At 36.9% G+C, this 20,360-nt stretch overlaps 5 protein-coding genes and 1 pseudogene across 5 annotated transcripts; 3 read left to right on the top strand and 3 right to left on the bottom strand.

Moving 5' to 3' along the window:
- Positions 1–15: 15 nt before the first annotated feature.
- LOC108861167 (serine/threonine-protein kinase Nek2) lies at positions 16–4,455 on the bottom strand. Its single transcript, XM_018634996.2, has 16 exons — positions 4,221–4,455; positions 3,664–3,807; positions 3,519–3,585; positions 3,360–3,425; positions 3,240–3,264; positions 2,353–2,374; positions 2,234–2,279; positions 2,066–2,146; positions 1,949–1,991; positions 1,810–1,859; positions 1,654–1,735; positions 1,525–1,574; positions 1,377–1,450; positions 1,244–1,295; positions 887–1,162; positions 16–801 (listed from the first exon to the last, which is right to left on the bottom strand). The coding sequence occupies exons 2-16, from the start codon at positions 3,747–3,749 to the stop codon at positions 178–180; spliced, it is 1,644 nt and encodes a 547-aa protein (XP_018490498.2). The 5' UTR covers positions 3,750–3,807; positions 4,221–4,455; the 3' UTR covers positions 16–177.
- Positions 4,456–6,286: 1,831 nt separating this feature from the next.
- LOC108863357 (probable ribose-5-phosphate isomerase 3, chloroplastic) lies at positions 6,287–7,279 on the bottom strand. Its single transcript, XM_018637752.2, has one exon. The coding sequence runs from the start codon at positions 7,201–7,203 to the stop codon at positions 6,376–6,378; it is 828 nt and encodes a 275-aa protein (XP_018493254.1). The 5' UTR covers positions 7,204–7,279; the 3' UTR covers positions 6,287–6,375.
- Positions 7,280–7,394: 115 nt separating this feature from the next.
- Positions 7,395–9,204, top strand: LOC108863358 (PITH domain-containing protein At3g04780). The gene is made up of 8 exons (XM_018637753.2): positions 7,395–7,528; positions 7,714–7,800; positions 7,980–8,103; positions 8,213–8,261; positions 8,340–8,397; positions 8,498–8,544; positions 8,637–8,714; positions 8,998–9,204. The coding sequence occupies exons 1-8, from the start codon at positions 7,490–7,492 to the stop codon at positions 9,044–9,046; spliced, it is 531 nt and encodes a 176-aa protein (XP_018493255.1). The 5' UTR covers positions 7,395–7,489; the 3' UTR covers positions 9,047–9,204.
- Positions 9,147–11,145, bottom strand: LOC108863356 (UPF0725 protein At1g23950-like; annotated as a pseudogene).
- A 4,711-nt stretch (positions 11,146–15,856) lies between these two features.
- On the top strand, positions 15,857–17,866 carry LOC108857031 (pentatricopeptide repeat-containing protein At3g04760, chloroplastic). Its single transcript, XM_018630951.2, has one exon. It carries the CDS (start codon positions 16,071–16,073, stop codon positions 17,826–17,828), a length of 1,758 nt encoding a protein of 585 aa, XP_018486453.1. The 5' UTR covers positions 15,857–16,070; the 3' UTR covers positions 17,829–17,866.
- Positions 17,867–18,302: 436 nt separating this feature from the next.
- LOC108861817 (pentatricopeptide repeat-containing protein At3g04750, mitochondrial) lies at positions 18,303–20,338 on the top strand. Its single transcript, XM_018635774.2, has one exon. The coding sequence runs from the start codon at positions 18,356–18,358 to the stop codon at positions 20,336–20,338; it is 1,983 nt and encodes a 660-aa protein (XP_018491276.2). The 5' UTR covers positions 18,303–18,355.
- The last annotated feature ends 22 nt before the right edge of the window (positions 20,339–20,360 follow it).

The following is a 20,360-nucleotide window of genomic DNA, read 5'->3' as shown; positions in this document are numbered from 1 at the left end:
GCCGGCTTAAGTCAATCGAGTTCGAAACGGTGCGTTTAAAGAAATAAGCAGATACGTTAGCTCAAAAAAAAAAAAGCAGATACGTTAGCTACTCATTACAAATACAAACACAGCCTAAGTAGTTAACTGTCAAAAGTGGAAGAAGCTTTCATTTCACGTCACAACAGGTCAGCTTTTTTAAAATGAATCAGTTAAATCTTCGAGCTTGGTAGTTTCCTTGAAGCTCTTGGACAACCAAATCGCTGTCTCTCTTGGTGAAACTTTGCCTGGACCAAAGGGTCTGAGTAAGACATTCAGCTCATCGTACCTCTCATCTTGAAGCAACCTCGCACTGAACTCAAGCAAACCCTCCAGTGCCTCGGCCCGTTGCCGATAAGAGCTAGGATCGAATCTTTGTCTTCTTATGCCAGACGAAGCCCTGCTTGTTGATGCTCCTGCGGTTGCATTCTGATCAGACGACTCGCTGCTCCTGCTTTCTTGGTATGCATCTTCTAAGTTTTGGCCTCGTTCAAGGGTGAATTTGTCTTTAGTGACTGAGCACTCTAGTAGTGGTGGCTCTGGAGGTGGGCTGTGTGAACCTCGAGACGATGCTTTCTTCCGAACAAATGCCTCTTCTTTGTATGATGCTAATGGAAACTCAATCTTGTCGATTCTTGGTGCGTTCATGGACACGTTAGGAGACTTTATCTGGTGGTGGAGAGAGTCTTTGATTGGTTTTACAGGTTTTCTTGTGCTAGGCATGGAGGCTCTGCGAGTCAACGCTGCTGATCTTCGGTTTGTGTGCCGTGATGAAACAGGAAGCTGCAGCAGTATAGAGACAAGCGTTCTTTATTCTCTGACAAAACCATAAAGCAGTAACGAAGAGCATTAAGGTTTGAACACTTACTTGACCAAGGTCACTCTTAGGCTGTCTTGATTCGGGCACAGGTTTTTTAACGGAAGAAACAGAATCTTCTTCCTCTTTCTTACCCCTGAACCTGCTTGGACCAAAGCTATGGCTTTTGCGTGGAGGACGCCTTCTCTGCTCATCAGGAAAGCTGTTTCTCCTGGCGGATTCATGTTCTGGTGGCAACACATTATTATTATTTACTGGATCATTCATCTTCAGATGAATCTTCTGGATATACGGCTGAAGCAACGGTTGTCTGAGAAGCTCCGCAGCCTATACAGAAGAAGAGAGATAGATGTTAACTAGTCAAGTTTGTTCACTTTCATTAAAAGGACATGATGAAACGTTACGTACGCTTGGTCTGACTTCTGGATTTTTCCGAAGCATGCTTTTAACCAGACACCGGCTGAAGAAAAAACCAATTGTCTAGAGATTAGTAAAAAGATCTCACATTGAGACAAAAAAAAACAAGATCCTACACACTTACAAGGCAGCAGAGTATTGAGCAGGAAGTGGAGGAACAATTGATCTGTTAATCCTGTTTATTAGTCCTTGCATGTCCTGCAACAATCAACAAAAAAAAACTTGTGATGAGAACATTACTCGGAGGAGGAACATATAATGTAAGAGCTTACAAAAGCTTTGAATGCAGGCTTCATTGCTGTCATCTCATAGATACAACAACCTGAAGAAAAGAAGGAATATTCACATAGAGCTAAAAAGGTAAAGAATCTTTAGCCATGAGATGATGATAAAAAACTTGCCAAGCGACCAAATATCAGACTTGGATCCATAGGGTATATCAGCTAGTAGCTCAGGGCACATGTAGCTTGGCGTTCCAACCACCTGGTTTTGAAGAATCAAACCTAAGTCCGGAACAAATCATATGTGTGGAAAAATTTAAGGAAACTATTACTTACTGAAGATGCGAGGTCCTCTGATGTTAAGACCTTGGCTAGTCCAAAATCGCCTGAGAATAATATCATTGAGTTGATTTTGTCACAAAGCTAGTTACGCAGAATGATTATAATGTAACAAATTTACTAAGCATCTTTTTACCTAGACGTATATCTTGATCCTTTGTCAAGAAGATGTTTGAACACTGGATGGATTAAAAGAAGTTAGTTCTGTATCGTTCTAGAGATTGTTTTTTACAAAACATCATATTACACCAACCTTGACATCACGATGGAGAATGTGATTGGCATGCAAGTACTCAAGAGCCAATAAGATCTGAACAAGCCATTTGCAGAGTTTCTGATAACAAACAACAAAATAAAAAGAAGAGATTCAGAGATTGTGTCAATGGGCCAGAATCATTTGACAACTTGTCTTCACACAAACCTCTTCAGAGAAGTGTGCACCATTCATTTTCTTTATCGCTTCCGCCCTGTTAAGGCAGAAAAAGTCAGTAACTGTGTCAAAAGAGACTCTTCTCTAGTCAGTAGGAATAAGCTTATTACATGTCTCCTCCTTTGCAGTAGCCTATGATTAGAGATGTCAGATGGGCGGGCTATAAATGGGCGGCCCGTGTCCAAATTGATATGGTCTGAAATGGACATGCCCATTTTGACCCAGTAAATAAATTTTGTCCACATGGACGAGCCCAATTATAACGTGGACAATATTGGGTTTAACCACTTGGACAATGGGCGGCCCAAAAATCTAAAATATCTAGGTTTAGCAAATTGGAAAAAACACAATATTTTTTTTTCAACATTTTCCTTCCTGAAGCCTGAAAGTTTGATTTCTAACTGTTTATTTGTGATTTTTGTTATGGAAAAACATAATTTTCCGCTAAAACCGAAAAACGTAATTTTCCGTTAAAATCGAAAAAACGTAATTTTTCGTTAAAACCGGAAAAACATAGTTGCCCGCCAAAACCGGAAAAATGTAATTTCCTGCCAAGATCGAAAAATACAAATTTCCGCCAAAACCGAAAAATACAATTTCTGCCAAAACCGAAAAACCCAATTTCCTGTCAAAATCAAAAACGCAATTTCCCGTCAATCTCGCCAAAACTAAAAACGTAATTTTCCGCAAAAATTGAAAAACGCAATTTTCCGCCAAAACCGAAAAATACAATTTCTCGCAAAAACCGAAAATGCAATTTTCTACCAAAACAGAAAAACACAATTTCCCGCAAAAATCGAAAAAAATGAAAATTATATTGTTTACATTAAATGGGTGTATGGGTCCCATGGACAGCCCAACAAATCATGGTCTTATTTGGTTATGGTCTCATTTGGACATGGTTCTATTTGGGCTTCGACCAAAAATGTCCAACAAAAAAATGAAGCCCATTCGGACACGCCCAAACCCGCCCGGCCCGCCCAATTGACATCTCTACCTATGATAATGCACACATAGCAACCCTACAAGCACACATCCATAGACCACAAAGCTGGTTTACATTTTTCAAATTTTTATATTTTTAAGAAACGAAAAGATAATGTAAAGATGAAAATACCTTTTCGACCCAAGAATCTTTATATTCCACAATGAATGGATTGTTTATCTTTCTAATCAACTCCATCTACATCGGAGATAACAGGAGATCTGTTACTTTACAGAAAGCATAGATATATGTGAATGTTTTCAGAACAGAGAAGAGAGATATAAAAACAACCTCTTGATGAGCAGATCTTCTTGTCCTACCACTCTGCCTAGCAAGCCTGATTTTCTTCAGAACATACCTTTAAACATGCAAAAGGAACAGAAACATTATACAGATAAAATTCAAATTTTCAGACAACACCATGTGAAGTACTTACAGTTTTTTCTCATGCCTATGTCTCACAAGATGAGCTGACCCAAAAGACCCTTTTCCGATTTGCTCAAGTACCTCGTAATGCTCCATTTGACAAAAAAAAAACTCTGGTATTCACCTCCTTTTGTCTTAATTTCTTCTACAGAATCTGACGTGAAATGAAGATTTAAAGACACATCTTGATCATGTTTCTTGTTAAGCAACACGAACCGTTACCTTTTGTACCTTAAATGAGCAAAAGCACTAAACGAAAACGGAAAGAGTGAAACTTTCTTTTCTTCGAATCTTCTAAAAGTTTTGTCGTGCCGAACCCACCAAATTTAAAAAAAGTAAAATTTGACACGAACCCAGTCATAAAAATCGTATCTTTTCGTCGTATAACATTGCAAGTAATTAAGAAGTTTCTAACGTTTTACTGTTCTGAGAAAATTGGAATTACAGATCTCTATCCTCGCATTCACAGCCTTTTTACAGTCTATAATAGAACGAAGAACACAGCATTGTTTCTAAAAAAGAAACTTTGAAAACGGTTACTTTGGTGAGAAGAGAGAGAGAACAAACCTGAAAACGGCGTCGTTGTGAGATTCAATCGGCAGATTCAGAAGAAGTGTCTGCATTACATGGATGAAGCTACGGCATATAAAACGGTACCGTTTCCGGAGAAGGAGCAACGGTAGTGAATAAGAGCAGACATTATACAAGGTGGTGAAGAAACTGGTTCGCCATGAGACCTGCTCTCTTGAGAGAAAAACGACAGATTTTGCTCGATGGAAGCTAACAGAACTTTGTAATTTACTTTATATAAAATTTCAGACAACAGTATACTTTGATATTAATTTAGTGTTTACAGTACAATAATATTTTCTTTGTAACACAGTACAATAGTATATGATTTCATCCTTTTATCCAATATGATTTGACCTTACTTTATTTATTGTTTTGAGTATATAAAGCATAAAATGACAAATTCGTCTTGAGATAATATTTATTATTTGTTGTAGTTCGTGCAAAACGATTTATTAATATTATTTGATCAATAATTTGATTAGGTCGAGTTACAAAGAAAATTGTATTTTAAAAGTTAGTGAATTTGTTTTGCTATATTTACATAGACGTAGCTTCTTTTCCAATAGAGACATAGCTTTTGAGTAAGTATTTCTTTTCTTTTTTGATAAAATCACAAAAGTATTTCTTGTCTTTTGTTTTCTGTCATTTAATTGCTGCCACGTTATATTTGTTTGTTCATATGTCTTTATAGATAACATTATTATGTTGACAAAAATAACATTGTTTTGAAAAGTCTTAACTGAATAAAGCTAAAATCATTGTAAAATCAAATTAGATCTCTCTTTATAAATACACAATCTAATTACAGCCCCCAATACTAATAGATTAAGTTTTGAATTTTCCATTTTTATATTAGTATTATGGTGCGCATCTTCACAGATGTTTTTAGAGAATACTATTTGTAAACTACATTAATACCATCTCCAATTTGCTTCAGTGTATGCTTACTTAGTTTTCCATTACAATTTCGTTTTTTTTACAACCAGATGACCCTGGTCCCTGAACATTAGTACAATTGAAACAAAACGCTAATACATACTTTTTCTGGCTGGAAGAAAAATGATTCATTATGCGAACATCTTTAGTTGTTTTTATTCATTTTATAAGTTTTTGCAAAGCTTATTTCGTCTTACTTCACACCCACTTATATCTTCCTTTCCTTCTCCATGAAACTATTTATTAGACCTTTAGTAGTTTAGAGCTTTGACAAAAAAAAGTAGTTTAGAGCAAAGGCAAAACCGCGTGAGCCGTGAGCATACTGAATTTTAATAATCACGTCAACGGGAGATCTATTTTTCTTTTTAAAAGGTTACCAGGTTACATGGATGTAACTCCCGTATTTTGCTTTGTACTCTAGAGTTGTTCTATCAAATTGCAGGGAAGTTCATTGTTCCATCGAGTCAGACTGTAGCTATATCCTCTTGTCCTTTTCATCATGATTGTACTGTATAATATATAGTTTAAAAAAATCAAATTGCAAATTCATGGGAATAAATCAAAGTTGTGTTAGATTATTTTTTTTACCGAATTGAAATATAGCTAGTTCCAACTTTTGGGATTACATTGATGTATATTCATAACCTAAATTATCAATAAATCCATCATTTTAAATCTATTACCAATCAAAAGCCATGTGTAAATTCTTTATATTGGTTGACAAAAAAATATTTTATAGTCAATAACACTTAGTATTAGTTTTCTCTTTGTGCAAAAAAACACTTAAAATTAGTTAAAAAAACTAAATCAATAATATATGATTTTGATAAATGTTTTAATAAGTTAATCAATAATATATTTGATAAATGTTTTAGTAAGCTGATTGATCTTGCTTTTGAAATTTGAGAGTCCATTAAAAACCCACAAGCACTAAAAACAGAGCAGGAAAAATAAGTTACATAACATGCCTTAACACATCATTGGGCTTGAAAAGGTTGATTATAAAACCCATCATTCATGTATCTGGGCTTTGGATAATTTAGAAATTTTCAGTAGCTCAGTGTTACTGGAACTAAAATGATCCTGCTGAACTCTCTTCCTCTTCTCAAATGTTGAGATCGAAATGTCCGAATGATGTTTGAATCGAAATTAAAAAGGAGTTTTAATTTGAAATTTTACAAAGGAGAAAAAAAAAAGCTTTCAAACAACTTCCTCACTTGTTCATAACTTCAACACCATTCTTCCCGGCGATAATCACACTCGTAGCCATACCAAGAAACAAACCATGCTCCACCACACCTTCAAACTTCCCGATCTCCCTCCCCGCAGCAAACCCATCCTTCAACGGCTCCTTAAAATACAAATCAATAATATAATTACTATTATCCGTAACATAAGCCTTCCCATCTCCATCAACTCTCAGCTTCGCATCGCACCCAAACTCCTTAAACAGATCCCTCAACCTAATCAAATTAAACTTCCAACAGAACTGAACAACCTCCACTGGCATCGCGAGCCCGCTCCCTCCGAGCCCCGTCACGAGCTTCGTGTCGTCAGCCACGACTATAAACCTCTCCGCGACGGCCTCCACCATCTTCTCCCTGAGAAGCGCGCCGCCGCGGCCTTTGACGAGGTCCAGATTCGGATCCACCTCGTCGGCGCCGTCGATGGCGAGGTCGATTCTGGGGTGCGTGTCGAGCGCGACGAGCGGGATGCCGAGGGATCGGGCTTGGTCTTCGGTTCGCTTTGATGTCGGGATGCCGACGATGTCGTGGAGCTCGCCGGAGGAGAGGAGTTTTCCGATCTGGTCGACGGCGAAGGCGGCGGTGGAGCCGGTTCCGAGGCCGAGGACCATTCCTGGTTTGATGGATTCGACGGCTTTCTCGGCGGCGAGTTTCTTTAGGTCGTCTTGGGAGAGCGCGACGGATTGGGCCTTGACGGAGAATGAGCGGGGAGAGGAGGAGGAGTAAGAGCGTGGGTTGGGAGAAGGAGCGCGGCGTAGAGTGAGGTGAGAGGATGAGACGAAGGATAAGGAAGCCATTGGAGAGAGGAGAAGTGAGGAAGAAACAAAATAGTAAAGGTTGGGTTTTTTTGAGATTTGAGTGGAAGAGGAAGAAAGGTGAAGGCTGTTTTAATAGTTTTGTAGTTGGTATAGGGGTATAACTGTAAAATCAATTTGGGTTGGTGAAGACTGTAATCTGCTGTGTCAGTCAGAGGGTTTATGATGCGGCGTCGTTTTATTTCGTCTACATAGTCTGATTACTTTCTTCCTTGTTTCTAGATTCCTCAGATTTCTTTGCAAGGACGAAACGAAAAAAGCTTCTACGATGTCCGCCGAATCAGCCACCGATATTCCTAAGGGACAGGTGATTTAATCGTAATTTTTTTTTAATTATTTTGTAAGCGTATGATATAGGGATTTCAGTTTTTTTCTTTTTCTTTTTAATTTTGTTTTGGTTGGGAAGAATAACTAGGGTTTGTGTTCTGTAATCTTTTTGAGTCTTGTCATATGTATTTGATTAAGTTTTGATTGTTGTGTTTTTTTTTTCAGGTTGATCTGCTAGATTTCATTGACTGGTCAGGTGTTGAATGCCTCAACCAAAGCTCAAGTCACTCTTTGCCCAATGCTCTCAAGCAGGTGTTATTACTAGTTTAATTGAATGTACTTCTCGCACTATGTACCCGTTTTTGTTAGAAACTGATTTTTTTTTCTGGATTTATATTTAATATGAATATGAAACTATAGCCTTCTTGTTGTTTGATTGATGTTTCATGACCTATGATTGATTTGCTTGTTTGTGATTTGTGAAACCCTAGGGGTATAGAGAAGATGCGGGTTTGAACCTAGAGAGTGATGCTGATGAACAGCTTCTAATCTATATTCCTTTTAACCAAGTTGTCAAACTGCATTCTTTTGCTATCAAAGGCCCTGAAGAGGATGGTAAATTAAGACAACATTTGTTTGTGTTTTTTTTTTTAGTGTTAGCCATGGTTTTGTTACTTGTTACTAATGTATTTTTGCTTACTTTTTATATATAACAACATCTCAGGTCCTAAAACTGTCAAATTTTTCTCAAACAAAGAGCACATGTGCTTCAGGTAATATGAATATATTCTCTAATCCCCTATCAGCTCGGTGATAATCGTGTTACTAAACTCAAAAGCTATTTAATACAGCAATGTCAATGATTTTCCTCCAAGTGACACCGCTGAACTAACTGAAGAAAACCTTAAGGTAAGACGTTTTTTTTCTAAACCTAACTTTTGTTTCATTTAGTGACATCTTCTGGACATCTGTGTTGAGACCTCTCTGTTGAAATCAATCAATTTTACAGGGAAAACCGGTGGTCCTTAAATATGTTAAGTTTCAGAATGTTCGTAGGTAAGAAAGGCTTTTACCATAATTCTGTGTTATATTTATACTTGCTTAGCGAAATCACTAGCTCGACCTAACATTTATGTATTTGCTTCAAGCTTGACGATCTTCATTGAAGACAACCAATCGGGTTCTGAGCTCACAAAGGTTCAGAAGATCGCTCTTTACGGCTCAACGTAAGTTTCTCAGAAATGTTTTATTCTAGACTTATTAAAGATAATGTTGGTGGTCTTAGTTAGTCGTATTAGAGCATCTCCAACCCCACTCCATATTTTACTCCAAAATTGAGAATGGAGTTGAAAATGGAGTAATGCTTTTATTTTTTGGTCATCACTCCATTTCCCACTCCATTTCCAACTCCATTCTCAATTTTGGAGTAAAATATGGAGTGGGGTTGGAGATGCTCTTATATCTCTTTTTTGGTATACTTTTGTGAAAAACTGCAATGTGCAATTACAGGGTTGAGACTACTGATATGAAGGGGTTGAAGAAGATTGAAGATCACTGAGCAGCAAACAAAAGAGTTATAATCATATATGATCACTTTGATTTCTACTATTCTGTTGTTGGTTTCTTTTCTTTTCACTTTTAAAAGTTTTTTTTTTTAAAAATATCGAACTAGACTAGAACTTGCGATTACAAGCTTATTTCATAAGATTCCAGTCACATTGGTTCATATTCGATTTAGACCAGAAGCTAGGACTCAATATGATCAGACCTTAACAACAAGTGAGTTCTTGAGGTCAGGGCCGGCAGGCCACTCAACTCTATGAGGGCCTTACTCCATGAGTTGTACTAGTCTGAGCGAGGTCGCTTTTTACAACTCTGGATTTTTTTTCCACTTTGGAGAGCCACAGAAGGCTGCTTTTGAGTACTTCGACCACCACAAAACTTACCTGAAATAGTCAGGCATCCATTCCTATCGAGGACTCTTCTGACTACAGCTTTACGTTCCACATGCTCACCGCTCTCAAAAATCATTCTAGGGGTTTGAACATCTGCCAGGCCCTTAAACTTTATGTAGACATTTGCACGTTCGGCGGCTCCACATCTTCAATACCAGTTTCTATGGCCACTTCCAGAATCTCCAATTGGGAAACAACATGCATCTGTAGCAGAGTCAACAACAACATTGTTATTATTACCATTTGTTCGTGTCAATCATGATATGTGATTAATTGATACTCTCTCCGTTTCAAATTATATGTCGTTCTAGAGCAAAATTTTTGTTTCAAAATAAGTGTCGTTTTCGGTTTTTAATGCAAAATTTATTGAAAATATTCTCTATTCTATTTTTATATTGGTTGATGTGTATTGGTAATAGTATTTTTATTTTGGAAATATGTAAAATTAAATATTTTTTTAATCTGTGTGCAAAGACTTATAACGACATATAATATGAAACGGAGGGAGTATACAGTATGTAAAATTTTTACCTTCAGGACCTGCCTAGCATCTGCACAAATTACAAGTTCCAGATACAGAAGAATCCAATCATTGGCTTGCCACTCTGATTCCTTCACCTGCAAAAGCCAAAAGAAAAACATATCACTACTTGTAACTGATCATGAGATAAGAAAAAGTTAATAGTGAAAATCGTACCAAGTAAAACCGTTTTCCATCATTCAAAGCATCATCTGACGGCCAATCAGGCAATTCACCTTTGAGGAAACTATCTGCAAGCAATTCCTCATTTGCTGCATCATGAAAGTTTGGTATAAAGGGCTTCCTGTTCCTGGGGATCACTATGCAACAACATGATTAATTATAAAAGAGATGTGAGATTTTTATACCCAAAAAAGCAATAAAAAAATGAAAAACAAGTCACCTCCATCTTTAAGTCTGGCAATGGTGCACGTAATATCCAAACAGATTACTTTTTCCTCAACAACTTGCACCTGGAAGGTTTTCTCCAATGGGTCAAGAGCTGGATCGTGTGCAAGCAAAGTTATGCAGAAAGAGGACAAATAATTATGTAACATGTTGAATTGCACTAGGGAATCAAGCTGGTAGTTTGTCTCCTAGCAGATGAAATAAAAAAAATAAGTTTAAAGTGAATAAATGTGGTATAAGGGGAACAATATCAAGTTTTTTTTTTTTATAATTTACCTTAAACATATTGTAAAGATGAAGCCCCACCTTAGCATAAAGCTTGACCATTACAGGATAAGGATAAGTCTTACAACGTACACAATCGTAGGTCATCCGTCGACTGATCACTCCAGCACCATCCTCGAGATCAAAGCACTAAGCGACCAGACAGAAAAATAATCAGTCCATAAACAACCATCGATTTAGCTTAAATATTGAAACCTAAGTTAAAGACTCATCAGCTAGCGAATAATCTGTCATAAACAATCTAGAAGCGAAGATCAATCAGCAAATAATCAACTCCATAAACAACCTAGAAAGTTCGATCGATTCTAAGAACATCATCTTATAGTATAAAATTAAATTCTGTAAAACAATAAGTACATCATTCACTTGATGCCATTTATCCCTCTGCTTGCTATAAGAATCAACAGACGGTTTTTCGAAGGTCGACATATCTCCTCCTTGTCGTGGATGCGCCCCGCCCTTTTTTTTTTAAGATTCTGGCGATTGGTGACCTTTAGTTATATCATCAATCGGAGGGATTCACTTATGGGCTTTTGTTGGGCTTCTCAACCTTTCTTAGTAATGTTTTCTATTTTTACAACATCTAAAAGGAAACATTCTTTTTCCTCTGTTTAGCATTCAAAATTCTTGTGTCAAAACAAAAAAAAAACATTCTAAATACAACCTTTCTTAAAACCAATACTCTTTTTTTTTAACGCTGATTTATTATGATATTACAATTACAATTATTAGGAATATTACATAAACGATTCGACAACCGACAATACTACCTGTCTTATGAAGATCTACGCCTAACTGCATCATCCGAGCCGTCCTATGAAGATCCATGCCTGACCAGATTTACTTGCACCATGTTGAAGATTGCTTGTAATATTTTCTTCCATAATCGCATAGTTGCATGTAATCCTTCCTTCCATAATCTTCTACGCCCTAACTGCATCATCCGAGCCGTCCTATGAAGATCTATGCCTGACCAGATTTACTTGCACCATGTTGAAGATCGCTTGTAATATTTTCTTCCATAATCGCATAGTTGCATGTAATCCTTCCTTCCATAATCTGCATAGTTGCCTAATAAATCGCGCACCATGTTGAAGATCGCTTGTAATATTTTCTTCCATAATCGCATAGTTGCCTAATAAATCGCGCTCTCTCCGGGACTTGAAACCTGAATTTGAGAAAATCTGCAATAAATTGCATAGTCTGGGAATCGAACCCCAGACCTGGGTGTAGAAGCCTTTAGACCTTAACCATTAGGCTAAGGTGCTTCCAATACTCTGTTATCGTATTAAATATTAATAAAAGTTAAATTTGTCGGAGAAAATCTAAATTCTAGAAAAAGGAAAACAAAAAGAAAAGAAGAATTCATTCCCTCTGTTTTAAAAACATGCATATTCTAAAAAAAAATTCAAAAGATACAGTTTTTATACTCATTCCTTTTCTTCGTTCCTTTCTTTCTTTTGTTTTTCTTCGGTGTCTTCCTCACATTAGGCGGAAAAGTTAAACTTCGTTAGTTTTGTACACGGACGCCAAACCTTCCTCGACCTAGTAATACCGTTTCTGATCTACGCGATAGTTGTTATGTTTCAAGCTGACGGATTATGAAAATCAATCTCTCACGCAAAATCCTGATTTAAACCTATCAAACTTTGATCATATTAAAAGGCGAAAACTACACTAATGGCTTTTATTTATTTTTATGCGCGCAACTCATAAATTCAATTGTTGTTGACTTGGATACGTTTTTGCTTGGCTCATAAGAAGGAAAACAATAGAAAAGAACTAAGATTGTGTCAAAGAATTCGACCTGGGAATATTTGTTACACGAAAGTGTGAGGAAAAAGAAAAACACTATCCAGCTTAAACAAAATACATTATTTTGATCATATTTTGTCAAAACTACACTAATGTTTTTTTCTCATATTTTATGAAAATCATATGTTCATTTGGTGTTGACTTGGGGCTCGTCTTTGCTTATATAGGATCAAGTCCATTTATTGGCTGAAAATATATTTCGTGTATATAATTACGATAATTTAATCATTCGCTTTTCTCGAATACAATATCAATTCACTTTACATTCACATATGGGTTTCATGTGATTGGGTAATAGAGGCTTGGTTGGCTTAGCAAATGACAACATTATAATAACCAAAAAAATGGAATATTTTATTAAATTCTAATTTTGTTAGCCGAAAGTGAAACGGTATGCTCTCGCGATTAAATATTTAGCTGTGTCACCAGATCTCTAACCAAAAGATTTGAACAAAACATATGCCTCTCATCATCATCCTTTTGCGTCTTTCCAGTTCATAATTCACATGCTAAAACCATTCTAATAGATCAACTAGTCTAATTTTATTTTATATAATGTTGGCATGCATGAGATGCATACTATATGACTGCCCACAATTAGTACTATGCCAACAAGTGATCTTATATCAGCACAAAAGTTACTAACAGTTGAAGCTTGCTTGCCTGTTTTGTATGAGAATTGTGTTTTCTTTGTTGTGCATGTCACTTGCAACTTAAGAAGAAAGGATCCTTTATTGACATGGTTCTTGGATGTAACATTGTATGCAAAATAGTAAATGTTCTTTCTATTTTTTTTTCTATTTTTTTTCTTGACGGCTTTAGTTTTTTAACCTCTGTATGTTTGGAAGATGGTGTTATATGTGTCATCAGCATGCGTTGTCTTTAGGCGTGACAATATTCAATTTGCATCTTATTTTATCTGTAATTCAAAACGGGACCACAAGTTCATGTTCTCGTCACTTTTTCAACTCCCCAAATGCTTTCTTAGTTTACCATACTAAACAAAATACTTATTATTTACAACATATCGCTTGAAACCGTAAATATTATTTGATATCTTCAGTTTAAATTTCATACTAAAGTTCTCTATCTATTTCACTAAACGAAATATAGATAATATAAAGGTAACATAAAATTTCACAATGTATTTGGGTTGCGAATGTGGTCTTGTTTCATTGTATGTGAAATGATTTTACTTTATCTAATTACTGTGTGAAAAAACTGAAAAGACATCTCTAGTAGAGATAATATAATACAAAAGTAAGATGAGTTTCGTTGTATTGGTTAACAACCTAACATATGTAAATGTGAAATCATGACCAATTAAGCTTTCTCTCTTTTCCTTAATACATCAATATCATCTATGTCCTTCTCTATGACATATCTTAATATGTACTAGATCTTGACCCGCCCAACCGGGCGGGTATTTATTTATGTTTTTAGTTTTTTTATTTATAAATGATATATTTGTAATATTTAAACATAAATTTAGATTGAAAATTAACATTTGTAGTTATAATAAAAATTAAAAGTTTAAAAAAATATTTTGATATAAATTTTAAATTCCTAATTAAAATAATATAGAGATGGGTCATAATTTTTTCCAATTCCAAAATCTTAGCATTCTTAATAACAAATAAAATAATTTATAAGTACATAAAATATATAAACATATTTGAAATTAAAATAAATTTGTTAAAAAAAAATTTAACACCATTATTGTTTATTTCTATAGTTTGACCCGTGGCCGTATAAATATTTGCTTTCACTCCAATTTTTTTCTTTGTTCTAATGATAATATATATATATATATATATATATATATATATATATATATATATGTGTGTGTGTAAATTAATATGTATTACATAATTGTTAGTATAACATTTTAAAACAAAAATTTTATTATTACTTTAAATAATTATATTATGTGATTTTAATCATCTATTATATCACAGTGTATCATATAAAAATCTAATATTTATAATAACTGGACTTATATTATAAAAGTGTTATACTAACAATTTATAAATAAAATATTTTATATTTTATTTATATGATATATAAATTGATTTTGATGTGTGATTTTTTTTATTATTTTTATTGATAAATATTGAAAAATATTAAATGTTAACAAAAAAATTTATTATGAAATTTATTTTGGTTAAGATTCATTCTATTAAAGAAATCTATTATTTAAATTAGGAAAAGACATTAAATACTTAAATCTATGATTTAAATAAGGAAAATACAAAATTCTCTACTATCTTTGTTACCAAACAAAATTTAATTTTTTTAAAGAACTCATATCCCTGTTACCAAACAAAAGCTTAAAGTATTTATACTTTAATAAGATAGATGTTTACTACTTAATTTATTTAATTGATGGAAAATCAGATAACCGACACGTGTTTATTACTAATTGCATGTTAATGTTCTGTAGAACCAAACACAGAAATTGTTAATTAAATCATCATTAAAAGCTTTAAAGTTGCATCAGACCGACTCTTCAAACACAACTAAAGTTCAACAAAAATAATAATATGATAATGTTCAAATAATGATCAATGGTTCATTCACAAATCACACCCTCTAGCTTCTCGATACTATTTATAACCTTCTTCTCCATCTCATTACCGACATGAAACAAGAAGCTCACACACACAAGATACACAAATCCATGTGTATACTTGTATTCATGTATGTATACCATGCACCAGTAGCAGTTAAGCTGCCAGCATGATCTTGTCTTCCTCTCTTAAGATTCATATATAATTAAGCTAAGAAAGTATATAATTTTCTTATTCTTATAAGATTATATGATGATAGCTTAGAGAGAGAAAGACTAGGTCATGCTGGTAGTTTCACCTGCTAATGACTTAGCATGAAGAAGAAGAAAGAAGCCATGAGGGAAAAGTATATAGTACTCCTTATGATCCTTCTCATCGAGAAAGAGGGTCTCGTGTAAGTGTGTACAGAGAAATTAAACAGGTCATTTTAACTTCATTTTTACACTCGGTAACTTTCTTAATCACTGCGAAAATCTCCTATTGGACCCATTTTTACCAAATATCTCTCTCTGTTTGTTTGATTTCTCAAACATATTAGCATTTGCATTGATGTGTTAATCCTCCTATCAATGTTATTATCATATTCATCATGAATGTTAAGCTAGAAGAATTGTTAGTTGAGATAGAACGTCGTCGTATTGCTCAAATGCTTTTGACTCTCTCTGTTTGTCAAAAGACTCAGGACAAACGTCACTGAAGTAGCGGGATTCTATCTTGTAATCCTATCCTGAATCCCCTGTATGATTCGATTCCTCTCTCGCTCCGTTAAATATAATAATAAATCTAAGAAAATTATTACATTTTAAGGATTGCATTTTTTGAGATTACAAAACGAGTGGTCGTCCTCTGTTCCCCTGTTTCCTCCTTCTCTATCCTCCAAAGTCCCAACCTTTCCCCTCTCCTCTTGCATTATCCCTCGTCTGATCGCAATTCCACTTCTGGGGTTTCTCGTCTCTCCCCTGAATCCCCCAGAAAGTTGGTTCCTTTTACTTTACATTTGCTCTGTTTTTCGCCCACTTCCATGAAAAAATGACGCCACTTTCCTCTGAGCTCGTCGGTTTCACCATCCCTTTCTACTCCAAAACCCACAAACACTACCGAAGCTTCTTAACCTTCTCTAACGCTAACCTCAACCACGTCAATGTCAAGCCTTTCTCAACCAATCTCCAATCCTCCACAACAGACGCAAGACAGCAACAAACGTCACAAACCCATTCACATTCACAGTCTCTAGGGTTCAGAGACACCCAGATGCTCAAAATCTTCCACCGCTCGTGCCGTGCTGGTAGCTACATCGAAGCTCTGCATCTCCTCGAGAGCATGGTGCGCAAAGGCTACAACCCGGACGTGATCCTCTGCACCAAACTCATCAAAGGCTTTTTCAACCTCCGCAACGTCCCGAAAGCCGTTAGGGTTATGGAGATTCTCGAGAAGTTCGGACAGCCTGATGTCTTCGCTTACAACGCCTTGATCAACGGGTTTTGTAAGATGAACCGTATCGATGATTCCACGAAGGTTCTCGATAGGATGAGGAGCAAAGGGTTTAGTCCTGACACCGTGACTTACAATATAATGATTGGTAGTTTGTGTGGTAGAGGGAAGCTTGATCTTGCCTTGAAGGTTTTGGATCAGTTGCTGAGCGATAACTGCCAGCCTACTGTGATTACTTACACGATTTTGATCGAAGCGACGATGATTGAAGGCGGCGTCGATGAGGCCTTGAAGCTGCTGGATGAGATGCTGTCTAGAGGGTTGAGACCTGATATGTTTACTTACAACACGATCATCAGAGGGATGTGTAAAGAAGGGATGGTGGAACGCGCGTTTGAGATGATTCGGAGCTTGGAGCTGAAAGGCTGTGAGCCTGATGTGATCTCTTACAACATCTTGCTGAGAGCTCTTTTGAATCAAGGGAAATGGGAAGAAGGGGAGAGGCTGATGAGTAAGATGTTCTCTGAGAAGTGTGAGCCGAATGTTGTGACTTACAGCATTCTTATTACTACTCTGTGCCGCGATGGAAAGATCGACGAAGCGCTGAATCTGCTTAGGCTTATGAAGGAGAGAGGGTTGACGCCTGATGCTTATAGCTACGACCCTTTGATCGCCGCGTTTTGTAGAGAAGGTAGGTTAGATTTAGCTATCAAGTTCTTGGAAACTATGATCTCCGACGGGTGTTTACCGGACGTGGTGAACTACAACACCGTGTTGGCTACGCTGTGCAAGAACGGAAAAGCGGATCAAGCGTTGGAGATCTTCGGGAAACTAGGCGAGGTCGGCTGCTCGCCGAACTCTAGCTCTTACAACACGATGTTCAGCGCGCTGTGGAGCAGCGGTGATAAGATCAGGGCGTTACAAATGATATCAGAGATGTTGAACCACGGGATCGACCCCGATGAGATCACTTATAACTCGATGATCTCGTGTCTATGCAGAGAAGGAATGGTTGACGAAGCTTTTGAGCTGTTGGTTGACATGAGAAGCTGTGAGTTTCATCCTTCCGTTGTTACGTACAACATTGTTCTTTTGGGATACTGTAAAGCTCATAGGATCGAAGACGCCATAGATGTTCTTGAATCAATGGTGGAGAATGGGTGTAGGCCTAATGAAACTACTTATACGATGCTTATTGAAGGGATTGGATTCGCTGGATATAGAGCTGAAGCTATGGAGTTGGCTAATGATCTGGTTCGAATAGACGCGATCTCTGAGTTTTCGTTCAAGAGATTGCATAGGACTTTCCCTTTGCTTAATGTTTTACAGAGATCTTCCCAGACATTTAGTCACTAAGATAAACAACACATTTATGTTATCGATTTTACAGTTCAGATGAATCAGAAACAAACTGTAACAACCTACAAACATGAGACACACATCTCATGTTGTCCTTATGACAGCAAACCATAACTATATCGTTAATTTCAGACAATGTTCAAAAGGTTGTTAAACTGTAAGTAGGCGTTTTGTAGAAAATTAGTGAATATTATAAAATTTAAAAATTTTAGTTTTTGAATTTAAATATATAAAATTATTTTAATAAAATTATCAAAACTAAATTTACATGGAATTAGATAGATTTGTGAATTTATTACTAGTATTTTAAACTATATTAAATTAACTAAAACTAATTTAAAATGGTTTAAACCAATTTAGAACAGTTTTTTTAAACGATATGAGTTATAAAAATCGGATTTTAATAACATTGTTTTGTTCCAGATGAGACCTATTTACCGCCTAATGGAACAGATATTAATCTTACTTAGAGATCAGACAAATATTCCAACAAAGGCAAGAGCTTTCTGCTTCGCGCCTGGTCCATGTTCGCGCGTCGAGGAGGAGTTCGGTTGTTTGCAACTGAATGTAAACGCAAGACGACAACATGGGATCCACTTCGCTCCCTTGACCTTAACCACCCATCTCTTGTTCTGCTCGAGAAATGCAACTCCAGGAATCAATTCAAGCAGATCCTAGCGAACATCATGCGTGTCAACCTCATATGCGATACGTTTCCCATGAGCCGTCTCATCTTGTTCTCGGCGATCACGTATCCAGACAACACCGACTTGGCTAAGCTTCTGTTTCGTAACTTCACACCAAACCCGAACGTTTTCGTTTACAACACAATGATCTCTTCTTCTTCTGCTGTTTCGAGCTCGAAGAAGGAATGTTTTGCTCTGTATGGGTCTATGATTAGACAGGGTCTTTGTCCCGACAGGCAGACGTTTCTGTACTTGATGAAAGTAACGAACTTTCTGTCGGAAGTGAAGCAGATTCATTGCCATGTAACTGTTTCTGGGGTTTCGCCTGAAGGGGATAATAATTACCTGTGGAACTCTCTGGTGAAATTGTATATTGAGTTGGGGGATTTGGGTTTTGCGGAGAAGGTGTTCGATGAAATGCCTGAACCAGATGTTAGTTCTTTTAACACTATGATTGTTGGTTATGCTAAGAAGGGGTATTGTTTAGAGGCGATGAAGCTGTATTATAAGATGGTTGGTGATGGTATCGAGCCTGACGAGTACGCGGTGCTGGGTCTTTTGGTGTGTTGTGGTAGATTAGCTGATGTTAGGCTTGGGAAAGGAGTTCATGGTTGGATTGAGAGGAGGAAGCCTGGTTCTTCGTCGAATTTGATACTGTGGAATGCTGTTTTAGACATGTATTTCAAGTGCACAGACTCTGGTCTTGCGAAAAGAGTGTTTGATATGATGACGAAGAAGGATACATGTTCTTGGAATACTATGGTTGGTGGGTTTGTTAAGCTTGAGGACATGGAAGCTGCTCGGGAGGTTTTTGATCGGATGCCTAGAAGAGATCTCGTCTCTTGGAATTCTCTGCTTCTTGGTTACTCAAAGAAGGGGTGTGATCAGAGAGTTGTTAGAGAGTTGGTCTATGAGATGTTGACAGTGGAGAAGGTTGTTCCAGACCGCGTCACTTTTGTAAGTTTGGTAAGTGGAGCAGCGAACAACGGAGAGCTTAGCCAAGGAAGATGGGTACACGGGTTCATGATCCGCCTGGGGATGCATGTTGACGCCTTTCTTGGTTCGGCTCTGGTGGATATGTACTGCAAATGTGGTAGCATTGAGAGAGCGTTTATGGTTTTCAAGACAGTTGCTGAAAAAGACGTCACGCTATGGACAACGATGATAACTGGGACTGCCTTCCATGGAGATGGCAAGCAATCTCTGCAGCTATTCGAAGATATGCAAGAACAAGGCGTGGCGCCAAACAAAGTCACTCTCCTCGCTGTCCTAACAGCTTGCAGCCATAGTGGTCTCGTGGAGGAAGGGCTACACGTTTTCAACCACATGAAGGAGAAGTTCGGCTTTGACCCTGAAACCGAGCATTACGGAAGCCTTGTGGATCTGTTGTGTAGAGCAGGGAGAGTAGAAGAAGCAAAAGAGATAGTGCAAAGGAAGATGCCAATGAGACCAAGTCAGTCAATGTGGGGATCAATCTTAAGCGCTTGCCGAGGAGGAAAAGATATTGAAACCGCAGAGATGGCTTTAAAGGAATTGCTTAAGTTGGAGCCTGAAAAAGAAGGTGGATACGTGTTGCTGGCCAACATCTATGCAGCCGCTGGAAGATTCGGATATTCAGACAAGACGAGAGAAGTAATGGAGAGTTGTGGAGTAAAGAAGGTTGCAGGATACAGTAGTGTAGTAGGAGTAGAGGGAATAAATAGCTTTGTGGCTACAGAGAAGCAGAACCATCCAAGATGGCTTGAGATTAGAGGAATATTGCATCATCTGTGTGACGAAATGAGTTCAAATTTGGACTTGTTAGGAACAGAGATTAATTAGCAAATACTTATGGAGGATGCAA

The sequence above is a fragment of the Raphanus sativus genome, chromosome 5 (assembly GCF_000801105.2).
Source record: "Raphanus sativus cultivar WK10039 chromosome 5, ASM80110v3, whole genome shotgun sequence".
Taxonomy (NCBI): Eukaryota; Viridiplantae; Streptophyta; class Magnoliopsida; order Brassicales; family Brassicaceae; genus Raphanus; species Raphanus sativus.
The sequence above is the reverse complement of the archived record's forward strand: the minus strand, read 5'-3'. Positions and strand labels throughout refer to the sequence as shown.